At 43.2% G+C, this 16,046-nt stretch overlaps 1 protein-coding gene across 1 annotated transcript in view; it reads right to left on the bottom strand.

Moving 5' to 3' along the window:
- MCOLN3 (mucolipin TRP cation channel 3) overlaps window positions 1–9,494 on the bottom strand; it is a 43,964-nt gene extending 34,470 nt beyond the window's left edge. The window contains exons 1-2 of the mRNA XM_043962456.1: window positions 9,416–9,494; window positions 5,476–5,705 (exon numbers count right to left, since the gene is read on the bottom strand). Of these exons, the coding sequence (XP_043818391.1) occupies window positions 5,476–5,705; window positions 9,416–9,467 (282 nt within the window). The 5' untranslated portion in view covers window positions 9,468–9,494. The remainder of the gene's footprint in view (window positions 1–5,475; window positions 5,706–9,415) is intronic.
- Between the last annotated feature and the right edge of the window lie 6,552 nt (window positions 9,495–16,046).

Raw genomic sequence — 16,046 nt, 5'->3', positions numbered from 1 at the left:
AGGAATCTGGGATTTAAGTCACTTGCCCAGAGATACAGAGCAAGGAAGTGTCTAAGGCAGGTTTTCCTGACTCTAATTCTGGTGCCCTATCCTTTACACCACGCTCCTCTCTCAAATAGGGAGCCACTGGAGTTTTTTGATCAGGAGAGTGACATAGTCACTGTGCTTTAAGAAAATCACTTTTGTACCTGTGTAGGAGATGGATTGGAGAAATGAGAGACTTGAGGCCAGGAGACCAATGAGGATGCTACTGTGATAGACCAGGTAAGAAATGATGAGGATCTGACCTAGGGTTGGGGTTGTATGGGTGGAGAGAAGGGAATGGATGCTTCTCACTCTGGTAGTAGATTCAACAAAACTCGGAAACTGATTGGATGGGAGGAATGAAGGTGAGTAAGAAATCATGGATGACTCCAAAGTTGCAAACTGGAGTGGGCTGGAAGAATGATGGTACCCTCAACAGAAACAGGAAAGTGTGGAAAAGGTGGCGAATTTGGGAGAAAAAGATAATGATTTCTGTTTTAGACAAGCTGAGTTTGAGATGCCTAATGGGCATCTAGTTCATATCCCAATGGGCAATTGATCATCGTGTACTAAAATTCAACAGAGAGACTAGGCTAAATAATGAAATTAAGGAGTCATCTTCATAGGGATATTGAACCAATGGTGGTTGACAAGGTCACCAAAGAAGAGTTAATAGAGAGAAGAGAAGGGGACCCAAGCTTAGAACATGCCCACAGTTAAGGGGAGTGATCTGACAAAGGAGACTAAGGAACAGTCTGATAGGAAGGGGAACTGAGAGAATTGTCACAACAACCTCGAAAGGAGAATGCCCAGGAGGAGAAAGTGGCCAGCTATGTCAGAGGTAACAGAAAGGGTAAGATGACTGAGAAAATATCATCAGATTTCATAATTAAGAGAATCCTAATAATTTGGGGGGGGAGCAGTTTCAATTGAGAGGTGAAGAAGTGGAAGAAATGAGTGTAACAAGTTCTTTGCTGAGAATGAGAGGAGAGCTAGAGATGGCAGCTTTGTTGGTATGGTGAGGTCAAGTAGGAGCTCTTTAAGGATGGAGAAGACTGGGGTATGAATAAAGCTTAGAACTGAAGTAAATGGTAGAAGGATAAACATCATTACTGTCAACATCTGACACTGATAAAGTGCTTTAATTAAGGTTTACACAATACTTAGGAAACATACAGACAATAAATAGGAAAGGATAATTTTGGCTAGGGAGCTTGCCCAGGTTAGACCAGGACTTCTCTTTTCAGTTTGACTTGGAACTCACTGAGACTGGAACAATACCCACTGGCTCCTTTCCCAAAGAGGGGCCAGCCACTTGATCTCCTAAGGGAGGGTAGGGGTGTTTTACATTAAGGGAATGGATGTGCTGCATTGGCAGATTGCATTACCTTTCAGTAAACTAAGACTTCCAGACATCTGATACAAAGATCTAAATTATGCCTAAACATGTGATCATGTCCAGGTTTTTCTATGGCAGTAACTCTACCAAGTAGACTTTCTGCCTCTTTTAAACTACATTCAGGTCACTTGCCTGATGCTGCTAAAAATGCACATACTGCAACTTTCAAGATGTATTTGCTAAATAACTAACTGCTCTTACTTTTCCTGGTAAATACCTTGGGAAGAACAGGGGAGTTAAATTAATTTCCTGAATTCAGGTCACCTCTTTGAACTTTCAGCTTCTAGACTTCTCAGGCTGTTCTTTAATCTACTGAGTAAGACTGCCTAAGAAAAAGGCATGCATAAGATGGCATTAATTATTAGGAACCATTGTATTTCCTCTGGGACTTCAAGGCATACACAGAATCAAAGGCTTTAGAGTCAGTCAATGAACAAGCATTAATGAAGTGTACTGTGCTAAGGGTTGGGAATACAGATACAAGTAGGAAGTCTCTGCCTTCAAGAGCATTACATTCTTTTTTGTTTTCTTTTGGTTTTTTTCTGAGGCAGTTGGGGTTAAGTGACTTACCCAGGGTCACACAGCTAGTAAGTGTCAAGTGTCTGAGGCCTGATTTGAACTCGGGTCCTCCTGAATTCAGGGACAGTGCTCTATCCACTGCGCCACCTAGTTGCCCTAAGAGCATTACATTCTACTGGAGAATCTCATTTATAGCTGGAAGAGGATCCCAGAGATCTTCTAGCCCACGTGGGGGTTTTTAACCTGGTATCCATGGTTTTTTCTTTTGAATTTTTTCTTTTTTTTTTTTTAGTGAGGCAATTGGGGTTAAGTGACTTGCCCAGGGTCACACAGCTAGTAAGTGTTAAGTGTCTGAGGCCGGATTTGAACTCAGGTACTCCTGATTCCAGGGCCGGTGCTCTATCCATCTTTTGAATATTTTGATAATGTACTTCAATATCATTGATTTCATTTGCAATCATCCTACATATTTCATTTCCTGCATTTAAAAACATTACCCTCAGAAGGGCTTCACCAGACTTCCAAAGCGATCCGTGACATTTAAAAGGTTAAAAGCTCCTAACTTTGTCCAACTTCCTCATTTTACGAATGGGGAAACTGAGGCCAAGAGCACTGAGGTGACTCGCTTGCCCAAGATCACACACACAAAAAGTCAGGAAGAAGATTCAAACCCAGGCTCTCTGACTCCAGAGTCGATGCTCTCACTTCTGCACCTCTCATTCAGTATCAAGCTGAGTCATTAGAATCTACTGAGAACTGAACAAACTCTATTGAATAGCTTAAAATGAAAACAACAAAAGTCAATCTATTTGGGTAGTTTTGGGTACATTTGTAAGGGGGGGGGGTCAGGTATTTTAGGTCTGTTTCCAAAATTGTTCAATTTCAGAAAATCACAGTGTTTAGGAGTTGGACTTCAATGGCCATCTACTCTAACCTAGACAAGAATGAAATGCCCACTAGAACCTATCCAACATCTGCTCTACTCGAAGACTTCCAAGGGTCGGGACCCACCACCTCTCAACTCTATTCCACGTTGGGGCAGCTCCTCTGAAGTCTTTGCTGATATCAAGTCTTTTTTTTTTTTTTAAGTGAGGCAATTAGGGTTAAGTGACTTGCCCAGGGTCACACAGCTAGTGAGTGTTAAGTGTCTGAGGCCGGATTTGAACTCAGGTCCTCCTGACTCCAGGGCCGGTGCTCTATCCACTGTGCCACCTAGCTGCCCCTCAATATTCTTTTATCATAAGAAAAAGTATCAAAAGTAAAAGGAAGCCTGATACTATGAGAAAGAATACTGGACTGGGACTTTGGGTTCAAATCCTACTCCTGCCTATGTGCACTGAACATGTTGGGCCTTAGTTTCCTAACCTGTAAAGTGAAAGGGTTGCACTAGATGACCTCCAAGACTCCTTCCAGCTCTCAATCTATGACCCCATATTTTATTTTTTTTTTGTTTTGTTTTTTTGGTGAGGCAATTGGGATTAAGTGACTTGCCTAGGGTCACACAGCTAGCAAGTGTTAAGTGTCTGAGGCCGGATTTGAACTCAGGTACTCCTGACTCCAGGGCTGGTGCTCCATCCACTGCGCCATCCAGCTGCCCCTATGATCCCATATTTTAAAAGTTTATATAGGGGCGGCTAGGTGGTGCAGTAGATAGAGCACCGGCCCTGGAGTCAGGAGGACCTGAGTTCAAATCCGGCCTCAGCCACTTAACACTCGCTAGCTGTGTGACCCTGGGCAAGTCACTTAACCCCAATTGCCTCACTAAAAAAAATATAAAATAAAAGTTTATATAAATGCAACTTTTTCTTTTTTCCATCAAGCAGTCTCCTTTTTGTTTTTCTCTGTTCATATTTACTTAACCCTGGTACAACTATACCTCCCAATCAATTTTATAAAGAAATTCTCCAATGATATGTAGAAGTGCAAAGCGAATTCTATTTACACTGCATGTATTGGTGTCCGTCTGAAAATGGGTCTAGGCAGAATAGCTTAGGCAGCTATCTTTGCCACTAGCGTATTCAACATTTTTCAGTAATTTGAATGAAGACCTGGATGGCACAGCAATGTAACATGAAGTTGGGAGGGATTGATAATAGTTTGGATAAAAGATTCGGGATTCCAAAAGATCTCAATAGGCTGGAATGATGGACTATATCTATGGAAGAGGTTGACAAGGAACCAGGAAAAGGCAAGATTTCAGGGGATTCTTAAAGAAAACCAAAGAGGCCAGGAGGCAAAAGTGAGGTGGGAGAGGACCCAGGCATGAGGAGTGCTGGAAAAAAAGGTGCAGAGGTGGTAGGTAGGGTGTCATGCTTGAGGAATGGCAAGCAAGTGCATAGGCTGGATTGTAGAATGTATATAAGGTAGTAAAGTCTAAGAAGAGAGGAGAAAGTAGTAAATCAAAGATAGGATGATGCTTCAAAACCATGCTGGACCAAGGAGTTGTGAGGACTATGAAATAAAGACAAAAGGCAACCATAAATTGCATTTTTTTAGATCACTAAGCTAAGTGAACCCAAGCAATCTGTCTGTGTCAGATACTCTCTATAGACACAGGTTGCTAGGAAATCCAACCAGACCGGAACAGAAAGGAGATCAGTGATGACTAAACCTCTCCTTGGGCTTGGAATAGATTGGTCAGTGACAGTTTCTTCTGCTGATTTGGGGACTTTCAGATAAACTTGATTAAAAATGAAAAGAGAAGTGTGTTACATCATTAAGAGAACTGGATTTGGGGGACAGCTAGGTGAGTTCAAATCTGGCCTCAGACACTTGACACTTACTAGCTGTGTGACCCTGGGCAAGTCACTTAACCCTCATTGCCTCACCAAAACAAAACAAAACAAAACAAAAAACCAAGAACTGGATTTGGAGTCAGAGGACTTGGGAGGGAATCCTATCTCTTCTAATTAATACCCTCTTTGGCCCTTGGTTTCTTGTTGTATAAAGTGAGGGAAATGGACAACATACCTTCTAGGGTCCTCAGAGCTCTAAATCTGATGGTCCCCTTTCAAAAGCCTACCAATGTTCTGCATGAAAATTATGTTAACAACCAAAATAAGACTCATTAATAAATGATGAAAGATACAAAAAACAAAGTCCTTCTTCACTAGTATTTAGGACAATGGTAATAACTGACATTTATAAAGTTTCTTAAGGTTGACAAAGCACTTTTCCATACTGGATTTCATTTGAACCTCAGAACAAGCCCCTAAGGTGGTACTACAGATATAATCCTCTTCCTCATTTTAGGAATAAAGAAGATAAGGCCCATGGTCCTATCACTAATATCAGATACAGTATTTGAACCCAGGACTTTCTGACTTACAATCCACTCCCTCTATCAAGCATACCAGATGCTTCTCAAAAGGATGGGGGTTTCTTTTATCCGATGTTTTTAGTGTCCCTACTATAATATCTGTCCAGTTTAGATATATAAAACTCTGGGGGGGGGGTGGGCGTGGCTCATTTCAACAATCCCTTCTTTCTGTTAATGAAAGTCTTATATCATCTCTAATACTTGAACGTCCTACCTGGATTGTCACCATCACAATTTTTAAAATCTGTATGACAAGCTTCCATGGTTTTCTACCCCGAGCCCAAAATTTCTCACAAGGGTTCATGAAGAAAAACTTGAGTTTCCTTCTCATCTGGTCTTCTAAAAGCAGCTCCTGAGAGATTGATGCACGTTGCTTAGTATTGTAGCGACTGTCATCCTCTTGAGAGACACAGCTACTTATAACTATTCCCGAATTCTCCATTTCTGGAATGAAAAGTGTTCGTTGTGGAAGTCAGGTAGTTTTTTTTTTAAAGGCAAAAGAAAACCCATCTTCTAGCTTCAACAAGAGGTTTGGTTTCTGCAATCAATTACTGTCTTTTCAAAACCTATTTCATACATCTGCACACATCCGATAAGTGGTGTCCTCCAGGATAAAAGACACGCTGTTCCAATCTGACTCAGATACTGAGCAGAGCATTGGGTTAAATGAATTTTCTCCCTACAGAAAAATAAGTCACCAAATACAAGGGATGTTTCTACTTTAAAAAGCTTCCTTTACTTAAAACAAGCAAACAGATACGGTCCTGGGAAGAAAGAGTCCCCTCCACAGTTGTAACCAGGAGTTCTGTCACCTGGGGCAAATTCATTTGGAGGGTAGGGGGTCATGGGGAAAGGGGAGGAAGGGGAGAGGAATAAGCATCTATATAGTACCTGCAATGTGTCAGAGTGTTGGGTACGGCTTTGCAGGACAATCCCCAAGAGGAGGCAATGATTGGTACACAGTGATGGGCCAGGAACCTTGTGGAAGTTGGGCCCAGTAGGGGGATTATCAGGTATAGGGAAGGGATAAAATGCATGCCCCAAATGATAGGTGGCACCCTGAGACAGAGTCCCAGTTGTCCTACCCTAATCATGTCTGTAGATACTCCATAACCTGCCTCTAAAGTGCATACATGGAGCCCTCGAAAGGAAGAACATCCATTCCCCCGTTATTAATTAAGGCATTTTACTCATAGTATTTGTTAAGGGCCTTTATTCCAAAAGGTTTGCTAGGGTACCTGTAACAAGCATAAGGCAGTATAACTAGATCCAAAGCTGGGGACTCTGTTCCGTGGTAGAAATAAATCTGACTTAAACCCTAGGTCTGGGAGATGTCATTGGCTTCCTTTCTAGTCCATATATCAAGGAGATAGGCTGGTCTGGGAACATCCTGCACTGGGGCAGCTAGGTGGTGCCATAGTGCATAGAGTACCAGGCCTGAAGTCAGTATGACTCATCTTCCTGATTTTAAATCCAGCCTCAGACACTTACTAGCTGTGTGACCCTGGGCAAGTCACTTAACCTCTGTCTGCTTCAGTTTCCTCAGGCGAATAACAACTTCTGTCTCTCCAGGTTTTTATGAAGAGCAAAGGAGATAATATTCATAAAGTACTTGCCAAACTGCCTGGCACATAGTTGGTGTTTAATAAATGTTTGTTCCCACAACTCTCCTTCCAAGCTAGTGAGGGAATGGTGAGGGGGAGAGAAATCAAGAAGGTTTCCTGGAGATAGTGGCCTCTGACCATTTTGTTATACTTAGAATTTCTCTTATTTTTCCTCCTTTTCCCAAAGCTTACCTATGAATCTTAAAACAAAGGTGATTGTGTGATGATCAATTGAAGCCAAAATTACATAGTGACTTCCTTGTCCATTACAATAAGGGTCATAGATTTCAATGCATACCCTCCATACCCCCTACCACATTTTTTTAAAAGAAGAAAAAGAAAATTAAGCTTAAAAAAAAAAACAACCACACAGCACGTAACTTTAATCCACAGGAACAAGGAGAGAATGAGCTAGCCACAATTAATTAATTACATTCAGTTCATCTCATCAGGTTATCCCAGAGGAAAGACACAAAGCACTCTTTACAAGGGCTGAGGACTAAAGACCTGGCCGGCCACAAACATTAGATCTTAGCAAACTTCGAGCGCTTGAAAGCCACAAACGCTCTAGAAACCTATTAACTGTAAAACCTGTCAAACACCCACTCCCAGCAGAGTCAGACTAAGTGATGCTGAGTTGGACTGGAAGTGGGAGGGGGAGGATGCATTTCAGAGATCAGGTGCACTTGAAAACTGCAAAAGCAACACACATTATTGGACAGTGGAATTTAACCTCTGATGTCAGTACTTTAGCTGGGCTGGGTTAAAGACGAAAGTGGACACAATCACTTGAGTGTTTTCTACAGAGGGCTTTTATAAACAGTAGAAGTCACATCCAGGAGTACTGGGCTCCAAGGTCATTCTTTATAGCTCTCTTGCAAAAGCATCTCTCCCACTTAACTACCAATATAACCTTGGCCTCTTCTTCTTCTTTTTTTCATATATCCAGACTAATTCAATCAAAGCTTTGTCTAAGCAAGCAAGCCAAGGATTTAAACTCAAGTAGAAATCGTAGCCCCCCCAAAAAAATACTTTTTTTTCACTTTAAAAGCCAACCTACCGAGGTCAAAGATAGGTTTCCCTTGAAGTTTTCCAGATAGACCTCAGAGGATTTCTGACCCTGAAAGGAACCCTTAAAGGTCATAAGATCATAGATTTAAAGTGTCCTTGGAAGCCTGCTAAGAGTCCAACCCCCCCACCCCGATCTTACAGATGGGAAAACTGAAATCCAGAAGGCTGTAACATATTAGCTAAGATCACACAAGCAGTAAGTGAAGGAAGCAGGGTTTTAATGGGGTCCTCTGACTCACAAGCCATGGAATTTAAGTTGCCTCTAGGGCAGGTAAGGAAACCAAGGTCAGACAGATAAGGTGCTTTGCCAAAGGACACCCAATTATGGTGGTCGGTGGCAGGGTCCACTTTAGAAACTAGAGGCTGGATGGCAGAGTAAAGAATTAGAACTGGACCTGAAATCTCTGACCTTTTTGGGGTACTGGCTTTCTCAGCTGTCCACTGAGAGCTTTGGACTAGGTGACTTCTAAAGTCCTTTCCAGCTTTAAATCTCCAACACTATAGAATTTTGACACTTCCCAGTTCAGAGATCTTACCATACTCCTTTTCTGGTTTCATTGCCAGGGGGTAAAAAAATGAGTTTGGCCAAGTCATTTAATTTCCCGGGGTCTCAGTTTCCTCAGTGGCAGGCTGAGGGGGCCGTTTGCATTAGATATAGCCTCTCAGGTCTTTTTCAGCTCTCCAACTCTAATTTCCCCGGGTCTCAGTTTCCTCAGTGGCAGGCTGAGGGGGCCGTTTGCATTAGATATAGCCTCTCAGGTCTTTTTCAGCTCTCCAACTCTAATTTCCCCGGGTCTCAGTTTCTTCATCTGTAAAATGAGTCTAGAGGGCCTCTAAGATCCCTACCAGCTCTAAGTGCATGAACCTATTATCCATAAATGGGGAGGAGGAGGGAAAGGGGAGGGAAGTCATCTCTAAGACCTCTTCCAGCCCTCAATCTCATGATCCACCTTCCTGGGGCTCCCTCCCAGGAATCTTAAGACATGCGATTTCTTTCTCCAACTTCCCAACAGCTCATCAGAAGTTGACTAATACTTCGCGTGTAGGAAGTGACCATCTCTTCCATTGGAGAGGCTGGGCAAAGAGCAGATCCCTCCAAGGGCAGCACTTGGAGAGAGGCAATCGGGAGGCGGAGCGCAGCTAGGGAAGGCCCTTCCACTTCCCGCCCCTCTGCCTGCTCCGGGTCCCCTTAGGATGCTCTCCCTTCGACTCTGGCCCAGAGGAGGTCACAGCTGCCTCCCTGACCTCAGCCCCCCGCTCACCTTCCCGAAGCAGGTGCGCAGGAGGACCTGAGAAAAGTTGCAGTTCGCATTCTGGGCCGGTCCCTGTCTGCGTCTTTTCCATTGCGCCCACGGTCCGGTGGCCCTGACCACGTTATTACTTATTAAACAGCCAGGCCCGGCTCTTTGCCCGAGCACCTGCCCCGGCCCCAAGGCGAGAGGGCGGACACACCTGGCCTCCCGCCCCCCAGCGGCTTACCTGCGACCCGGGCTGTGTTGGAGACGGGCGGTCTACAGCAGCCACAGCGCATAGGGAGGGTGCGAAGAGCAGCGGCGTCTAGCTGGGGCCTGCCATGCCTCTGGCTGTCCCGGGCCGCGAGAGCCTGGGAATGCCCTCCGCGGGCACAGCGGGCAAGGAGGCTGCCCAGCTGGTGACTGACTAGCGGGGTTTCTAAGCCGTCCCAGGACCGATGGGCCGGCGTCTACAGCCCCGACGTTGCCCGCCTTCTCGGGTTTCTTCTCTGGTGCCCCTGGACAGGAGAGTTGCTCCGGGCTCAGGCTCAGGGTCATGCAGTGGCAGCTGCGACTGCATCTTCACCCCACCCCACCCCACCCAGATGCACTCAACTCGTGATCCAGGTCCTTCACCCCACCCCGCCTTCCTTCCCCCCTACTTCCCCTCCCACTCATCTACCTCCCTCTGCCTTCCAGTCTGCTTTAGTCCCCGGAATTGATCCCGATTTAACCCCTTGCCATCCCTCCAAGCTCTCTGCAAGCACGGCATTTGCTTGTGGGGGTAGATGTGGGAAGTCATGCCTCTTACTTAGGACACTTGACTCCCAGTGAAGCTTGGTGGCTAGTGTTAGATTTGGAGTCAAGAAGAATTGGATGATCTCTAGACAAGTCATTTAACTGAACCTCTCTGAGACAGTTTTCTCCTCAGTTTTGGGGGGATAGTGATAACTGCAACTTGGTTTTCAAGAGGCTCAACTAGAAAACGTGGGTAAAGTACTTTGCAAATGTTGAAAGGCTACATAAGTGTCCTTTATTATCCCCCCAGCCCCTATTCCTTGGCAGAACCAAGACCATCTTCCAATTTCATATATGTGTGTGTATAATGTATATATTATATACAATATATGTATAGACATATGTGTGTGTATCTGTTTGTATATATGGGGGGAGGGGACTCCAAAGCCCCACTTCAACAACTCTGTGATTCAGTGGGATTGGCCTACTTGGACCACCTCTTAGAATGCCTCGGCTACCTTCCTTCCAAGTTCAGCACAAGAATGACCTCCAACAGGAGTCCTTTCCTGACTCCCCTAGATGCTGGTGTCCCCCTCCCCCATTACCTTATAATCACTTTGTAGGCATCTTGCATATATTTATATGTGTACATGTTGTTCTTCCTCCCACCCCACCCACCATATAATGGAAGCTCCTTACTTAAAGGCAGAGACTGTTTCATTTTTTGTCCCTATTCCTATGGAGAGTCCTCCACAAATACAGCATGTCCCCAAAGTCTTAAGGTGTAAGGTACACTAAGATTTTCTGGACATCGGTTCTTGTTGAGTGATTGACACAGTAGAAAGCATTGGATTATGGGCCTGGGGTACCTCAGAAGTTTTCTGGCAGAACGAAGGGAACTGTCTTGAGAAGCTAAACCAAAGGACAGACACACCTAAAGAGATAAGCAGCACCCCGATCAGGACTGAGTCAACAATCGCAGGCTCCCCAACCCCTCAGGGAGATAAGCCCATTAGGCAGGTGGCACCAGAGGGGTAGAGATAGCTAGAGAAATCAGAGCTGTCTCTCTTTTTTTTAAGTGAGGCAATTGGGGTTAAGTGACTTGCCCAGGGTCACACAGCTAGTAAGTGTTAAGTGTCTGAGGCCGGATTTGAACTCAGGTACTCCTGACTCCAGGACCGGTGCTCTATCCACTGCACCACCTAGCTGCCCCCAGAGCTGTCTCTCAACCAACCTCCCCCAGTCACCATCAGTGGGGGATGTCCCACCCTCGGGTGATCACCTTCAATAAGGGAACTTTCCAGTCAGATGATCACCCCACAGGTCCTTCCACCATCAGTCCTCTATAAAAGTATTTGCCTCTCTCCTGATCGAGGACATAGATATCTCAGAGAACCACTTCTCTGGATCTACCTCCCCTTGAGACAAATCTCAAGGGTTCCTTTCTCTAGCACCCAAATAAAATATTATTTTATTCTAATTGGATTTGTGTACAAGAGGGTGTAATTCTTTTTTTGTGTGTGTGAGACAATTGGGGTTAAGCGACTTGCCCAGGGTCACACAGCCAGTAAGTGATAAGCGTCTGAGGCCAGGTCTGAACTCAGGTCCTCCTGAATCCAGGGCCGGTGCTCTATCCACTGAGCCACCTAGCCACCCCTTCTCATTCCTTTTTAATCATACTTGGGTTGTGTCAACTTGGTTTATGGTCCTGTAAAAAGACTATGTTTCAGAAAGGGAAGGGACCTAGTAAACCCAGGAAAGAATCCCCTCTACAAGGTTTTATAGATGAAAAAACTGAGTCCTAGACAGATGAAGTGATGGCAGAGGTCATCAGGTGGTCAATTACAGAGCCAAGGTTTCCACCCAAGTGGCCTGACTCCCAAACTAGCATTCTTTCCCCAAGACCTTGGGCGGCCTACTAGGCTCGTTTTTTGAGCTCAAGTCTGTAATCCCAATAATCAGTATGTTAATACCGAGAATGAAAAGAGGTGGAACCACACTACTTATAAAGAGTCCTCCAAAATTGGCTGTTTCCAGTACAGCCTCCGGGCTTTGGCAAAAGACTACAAAGCCTGGATCCCACACTTTTGTCTAGATGTTTTCATTCTGAGCCCATCAAAATACAATAAGAGCTACTTTAAAATACAGTGCAAATGAGAGGGGCCATACCTTTACTTTGGCTTCCTGCTAGGTCTCCCCAGGGTTATGTGGGTAGCAAACCTTTTATTTTTCCCTCTCAGCAATGAATGAACAATCATTTATAGTACCTCTAATGACCTATCACACCTTGAGGAGAATAAAAGAAGTGATGGATAGAGGCTTTATTATAATTCTACTTTAAGTGAAAAACTGCTCTTAAATAAAGAAATTCTAAAAACCCACAGAACTGGTGATTTGAAAAGAAATTGAAGAAAGAGCAGACCTGGTGAGAAATCTCTGGCAATTTTATCTAGCTTTTAAAAAGTTTTTCCCCCTCAAGTATCATACAAGAAGATGTTTGTTTTGTTTTGTTTTGTTTTTCCAAATTGAGTTGCTACTCAATACTACTCAATTATTATTTGAAAATGGAACCAGAGGTTTAAAGAGACCCAGGATTCTATAGGATGTAGGTGGTTCTTTTTCTTTCTTTTTTCCGTTTTTTTGTTTTTGCAGGGCAAGGAGAGTTAAGTCACACAGTTAGTAGCATCTGAGGCTGGATTTGAACTCAGGTCCTCCTGAATCCAGGGCCGGTGCTTTATCCACTGTGCCATCTAGCTGCCCCCCCCCTTACTTGTTACACACACACACATATACTTCAGCCTAGTTACACTTTCCTTTTGTTGTTCCTCTCACAAGAAACTCCATCTCCCGACTCCTTGCATTTTCTCTTCCTGTCCCAAATGCCAGGAATGCTGTCCCTCCTCATATCTGCTTTCTGGCTTCCCTGGTTTCCTTCAAGGTTCAGCTAAAATCTCTCCTTCTACAGGAAGCCTTTCTCAATCCCTCTTAATTATTCCTCTTTTATTCTGTTTATCTTCTTTATAAATAGTTGTTTCCAACTAGAATGTAAGTGATTTGAGGGCAGGGCTCTGTCTTTTGCCTTTGTACCCCGATGCCTGGCATAGAGCAGGAGCTCAATACATTCTTATTGACTGGCTGACAAATATGGTAAAGCAGGCAGGACCACAATAAAATATATAACATGACAACAATAATGGGAGTGGAAATAATATGAAATAGCAGCTGGTTTTAGATTAATTTCAATGAATAAGCTTGATTGTGGAGAGCAGGTTTTCGCCACCTTTCAGGAGCAAGGTGGAAGACAAGGGAGAGGTCACAGTATTGGCTGTTTTTGTTAATTTTTTTTCGTTATAAAGGAAGGAACATTTTGTGGTCTCAGGAAGTGGAGACGAATATCAAAAATGACCATGGTTAGGGCAGCTAGGTGGCAGAGCGGATAAAGCACCAGCCTTGGATTCAGGAGGACCTGAGTTCAAATCCGAACTCAGACACTTGACACTTACTAGCTGCGTGACCCTGGGCAGGTCACTTGACCCTCATTGCCCCGCCAAAAAAAAAATGACCATGGTTAAAAAACGAAAGCCAACAATAAACCTTTTAAGTATTTAGTCCAAGTTCATAAAGATGCCTATAGAGGAATAGTTGACAAATTTTGTAAACATCTGTAGTTCAACTATTAAAAGCAAAACTTTAACAATAATTACTATTATTATCATTATTAACAATTATAGTGATAAGTCAATAATCCCTTCAGGAACAATCTATCAAATCTCTAAAACATCTATCAAGATCTATTCTAATCAACAAACACTTGTTGAGAATGAAGCAATAAAATACCATGAGCTTCCTTCAGTGAGCACAGACTCCATCTGGGGAAGAAAGATGTTCTTGCCTGTTGTATCACTCTCTTTTTGATGCTCTCTTCCTTCCTATGACATTCTTCTATTCTGGTTCTTTTCTTATATATCTGGCCACACCTTCTCAGTTTCCTTTGGTGGATCTTCATCCTGGTTGTGCTGGATAACCGTGGGTGGGTTCGGTGGGATGAAGAGAATAAGCATTTATTAAGTGTGATTCAGTGATACCGGCCTCTACTCTGTGCATTTTTAATGATTTTTTTTTTGCAGGGTAATGAAGGTTAAGTGACTTGCCCAGGGTCACACAGCTAGTAAGTGTCAAGTGTCTGAGGCTGGATTTGAACTCAGGTCCTCCTGAATCCAGGGCCATGCTTTATCCACTGTGCCACCTAACTGCACCCTACTCTGTGCATTTTTGTTTAAGTATTTTATTTTTTATTTTTTTAGTGAGGCAATTGGGGTTAAGTGACTTGCCCAGGGTCACTAGTAGCTAGTAGCATTTTTATTGATTATTCCTCATGCTTTGAATTCTCTGCCTTCTCATCTCCACTCTTAATTTTTTCTGACTTCCTTCAAGCCCCAGCTAAAATCCTACCTCCTACAGGAAGTTTTCCTGGTCGATTTTAATGCCAGTCTCTTCCCTCTGTTGATTATCTCCAATTTGTCCTGTTGATAGCTGATCTGTACATAGTTGTTTATGTGTTGTCTCTTCCATTTAGACTGTAAGCTCCTTGATGGCAAGGGCTGGGTTTTACCTTTCTTTGTATCTTGGTTCCTTCCTTAGCCTGGTGCCTGGCACACAGTAGGTGCTTCATAAAGTTTGTCGACTGGCTCTCTCCACTCTTTCACACTGCTCAGGGCAAAGAATAACATGGCTTAGCAGAATAGAGTTGATTTCTGATTGCATTCACTTGTGATAAGACTTCTGGTCTTCAGGAACTCAATTGGAATCAAATAGTAGGAGGATACGAAGGGAAGGAACTCAAAGGGCAGGGTATGAATACAGGCTCAGCCACTTGCTGCCTAGTGCGACATGTGGCTGATTACTTCGTTCTCTGGGCTTCAATTTTCCCCATTGATATAAAATGACTGGCTCAGACTTCAGTTGTGAGGACCCTGTGGTCCTTCACATCTCCATATCCATGATCGCGAGACCTTTTTACTTTGCTTCCCTCTAATGTCGTGGCGATTAAAATTGTCCAACATACAGTAAGAGACTGAGGCAGAGCTCATCCTTTATACAAGCCAGGCACTGTGTTAAGCACTTCACAACTATATATTTCTCCCAACAAGCCCAGGAAGTAGGTGTACATATTTAATTTCCCCTTTGTACATATAAGGACTGATTAGATTCTTTAACTTAATCCTATTACAATATTTTCAACCCAAACGATTTTGACTGATAATAACTAGTGGCAATAATTAAACCTTTTTTTTTTTTTTTAGTGAGGCAATTGGGGTTAAGTGACTTGCCCAGGGTCACACAGCTAGTAAGTGTTAAGTGTCTGAGGCCGGATTTGAACTCAGGTACTCCTGACTCCAGGGCCGGTGCTCTATCTACTGTGCCACCTAGCTGCCTCAATTAAACTTCATTTTGCACAAGATGCCATTATTTTTAGTTGGATTATTTTAAAAAAATAATTCATGGTGACACTCCTAACTTCCCATTGCTGCTTTTTTATTTCTTTGAATCGCCAAAGATTCAAATCAATTCTTTTAAATTCTCAAATGACTAATCCTTTAGCATGACTATTTAAACCAGAGTAAAGAGATAATCCTTTCACTATCAATCAACTAATATGCATTTTATGAGACTTATTTTATAGTTTTATATTGATTGGGGAAGGAAGACAATGTAGCAACTGTCAAAGGGCATTGCTTTAAAAACATTCCTAGGGGGCAGCTAGATGGTGCAGTGGTTAAAGCACTGACCCTGGATTCAGGAGTACCTGAGTTCAAATCCAGCCTCAGACACTTGACACTTACTAGCTGTGTGACCCTGGGCAAGTCACTTAACCCCCATTGCCCCGAAAAAAAAAAAAGAGAGAGAGAGAGTACTGAAATTCACATCATCTCCTGTAAAAAAAAAAAACAAAAAAAAACCATTCCTAAATCTTTTCTAATTCAGTGGGATTAAGACCCTCTCTGAAATAACTCCAAAACCCTTTACTTTCCAATTCTGAATTTACACTATGTAAGTGCAAACAGAATCCAACTTTCAACTCATTCTTAACTTTTCTAATTTCCTTATGCAGCATTACTTTTCTTTCTTCCACTTGCTTA

This window comes from Dromiciops gliroides, chromosome 4 (assembly GCF_019393635.1).
Source record: "Dromiciops gliroides isolate mDroGli1 chromosome 4, mDroGli1.pri, whole genome shotgun sequence".
Taxonomy (NCBI): domain Eukaryota; kingdom Metazoa; phylum Chordata; class Mammalia; order Microbiotheria; family Microbiotheriidae; genus Dromiciops; species Dromiciops gliroides.
The sequence above is the reverse complement of the archived record's forward strand: the minus strand, read 5'-3'. Positions and strand labels throughout refer to the sequence as shown.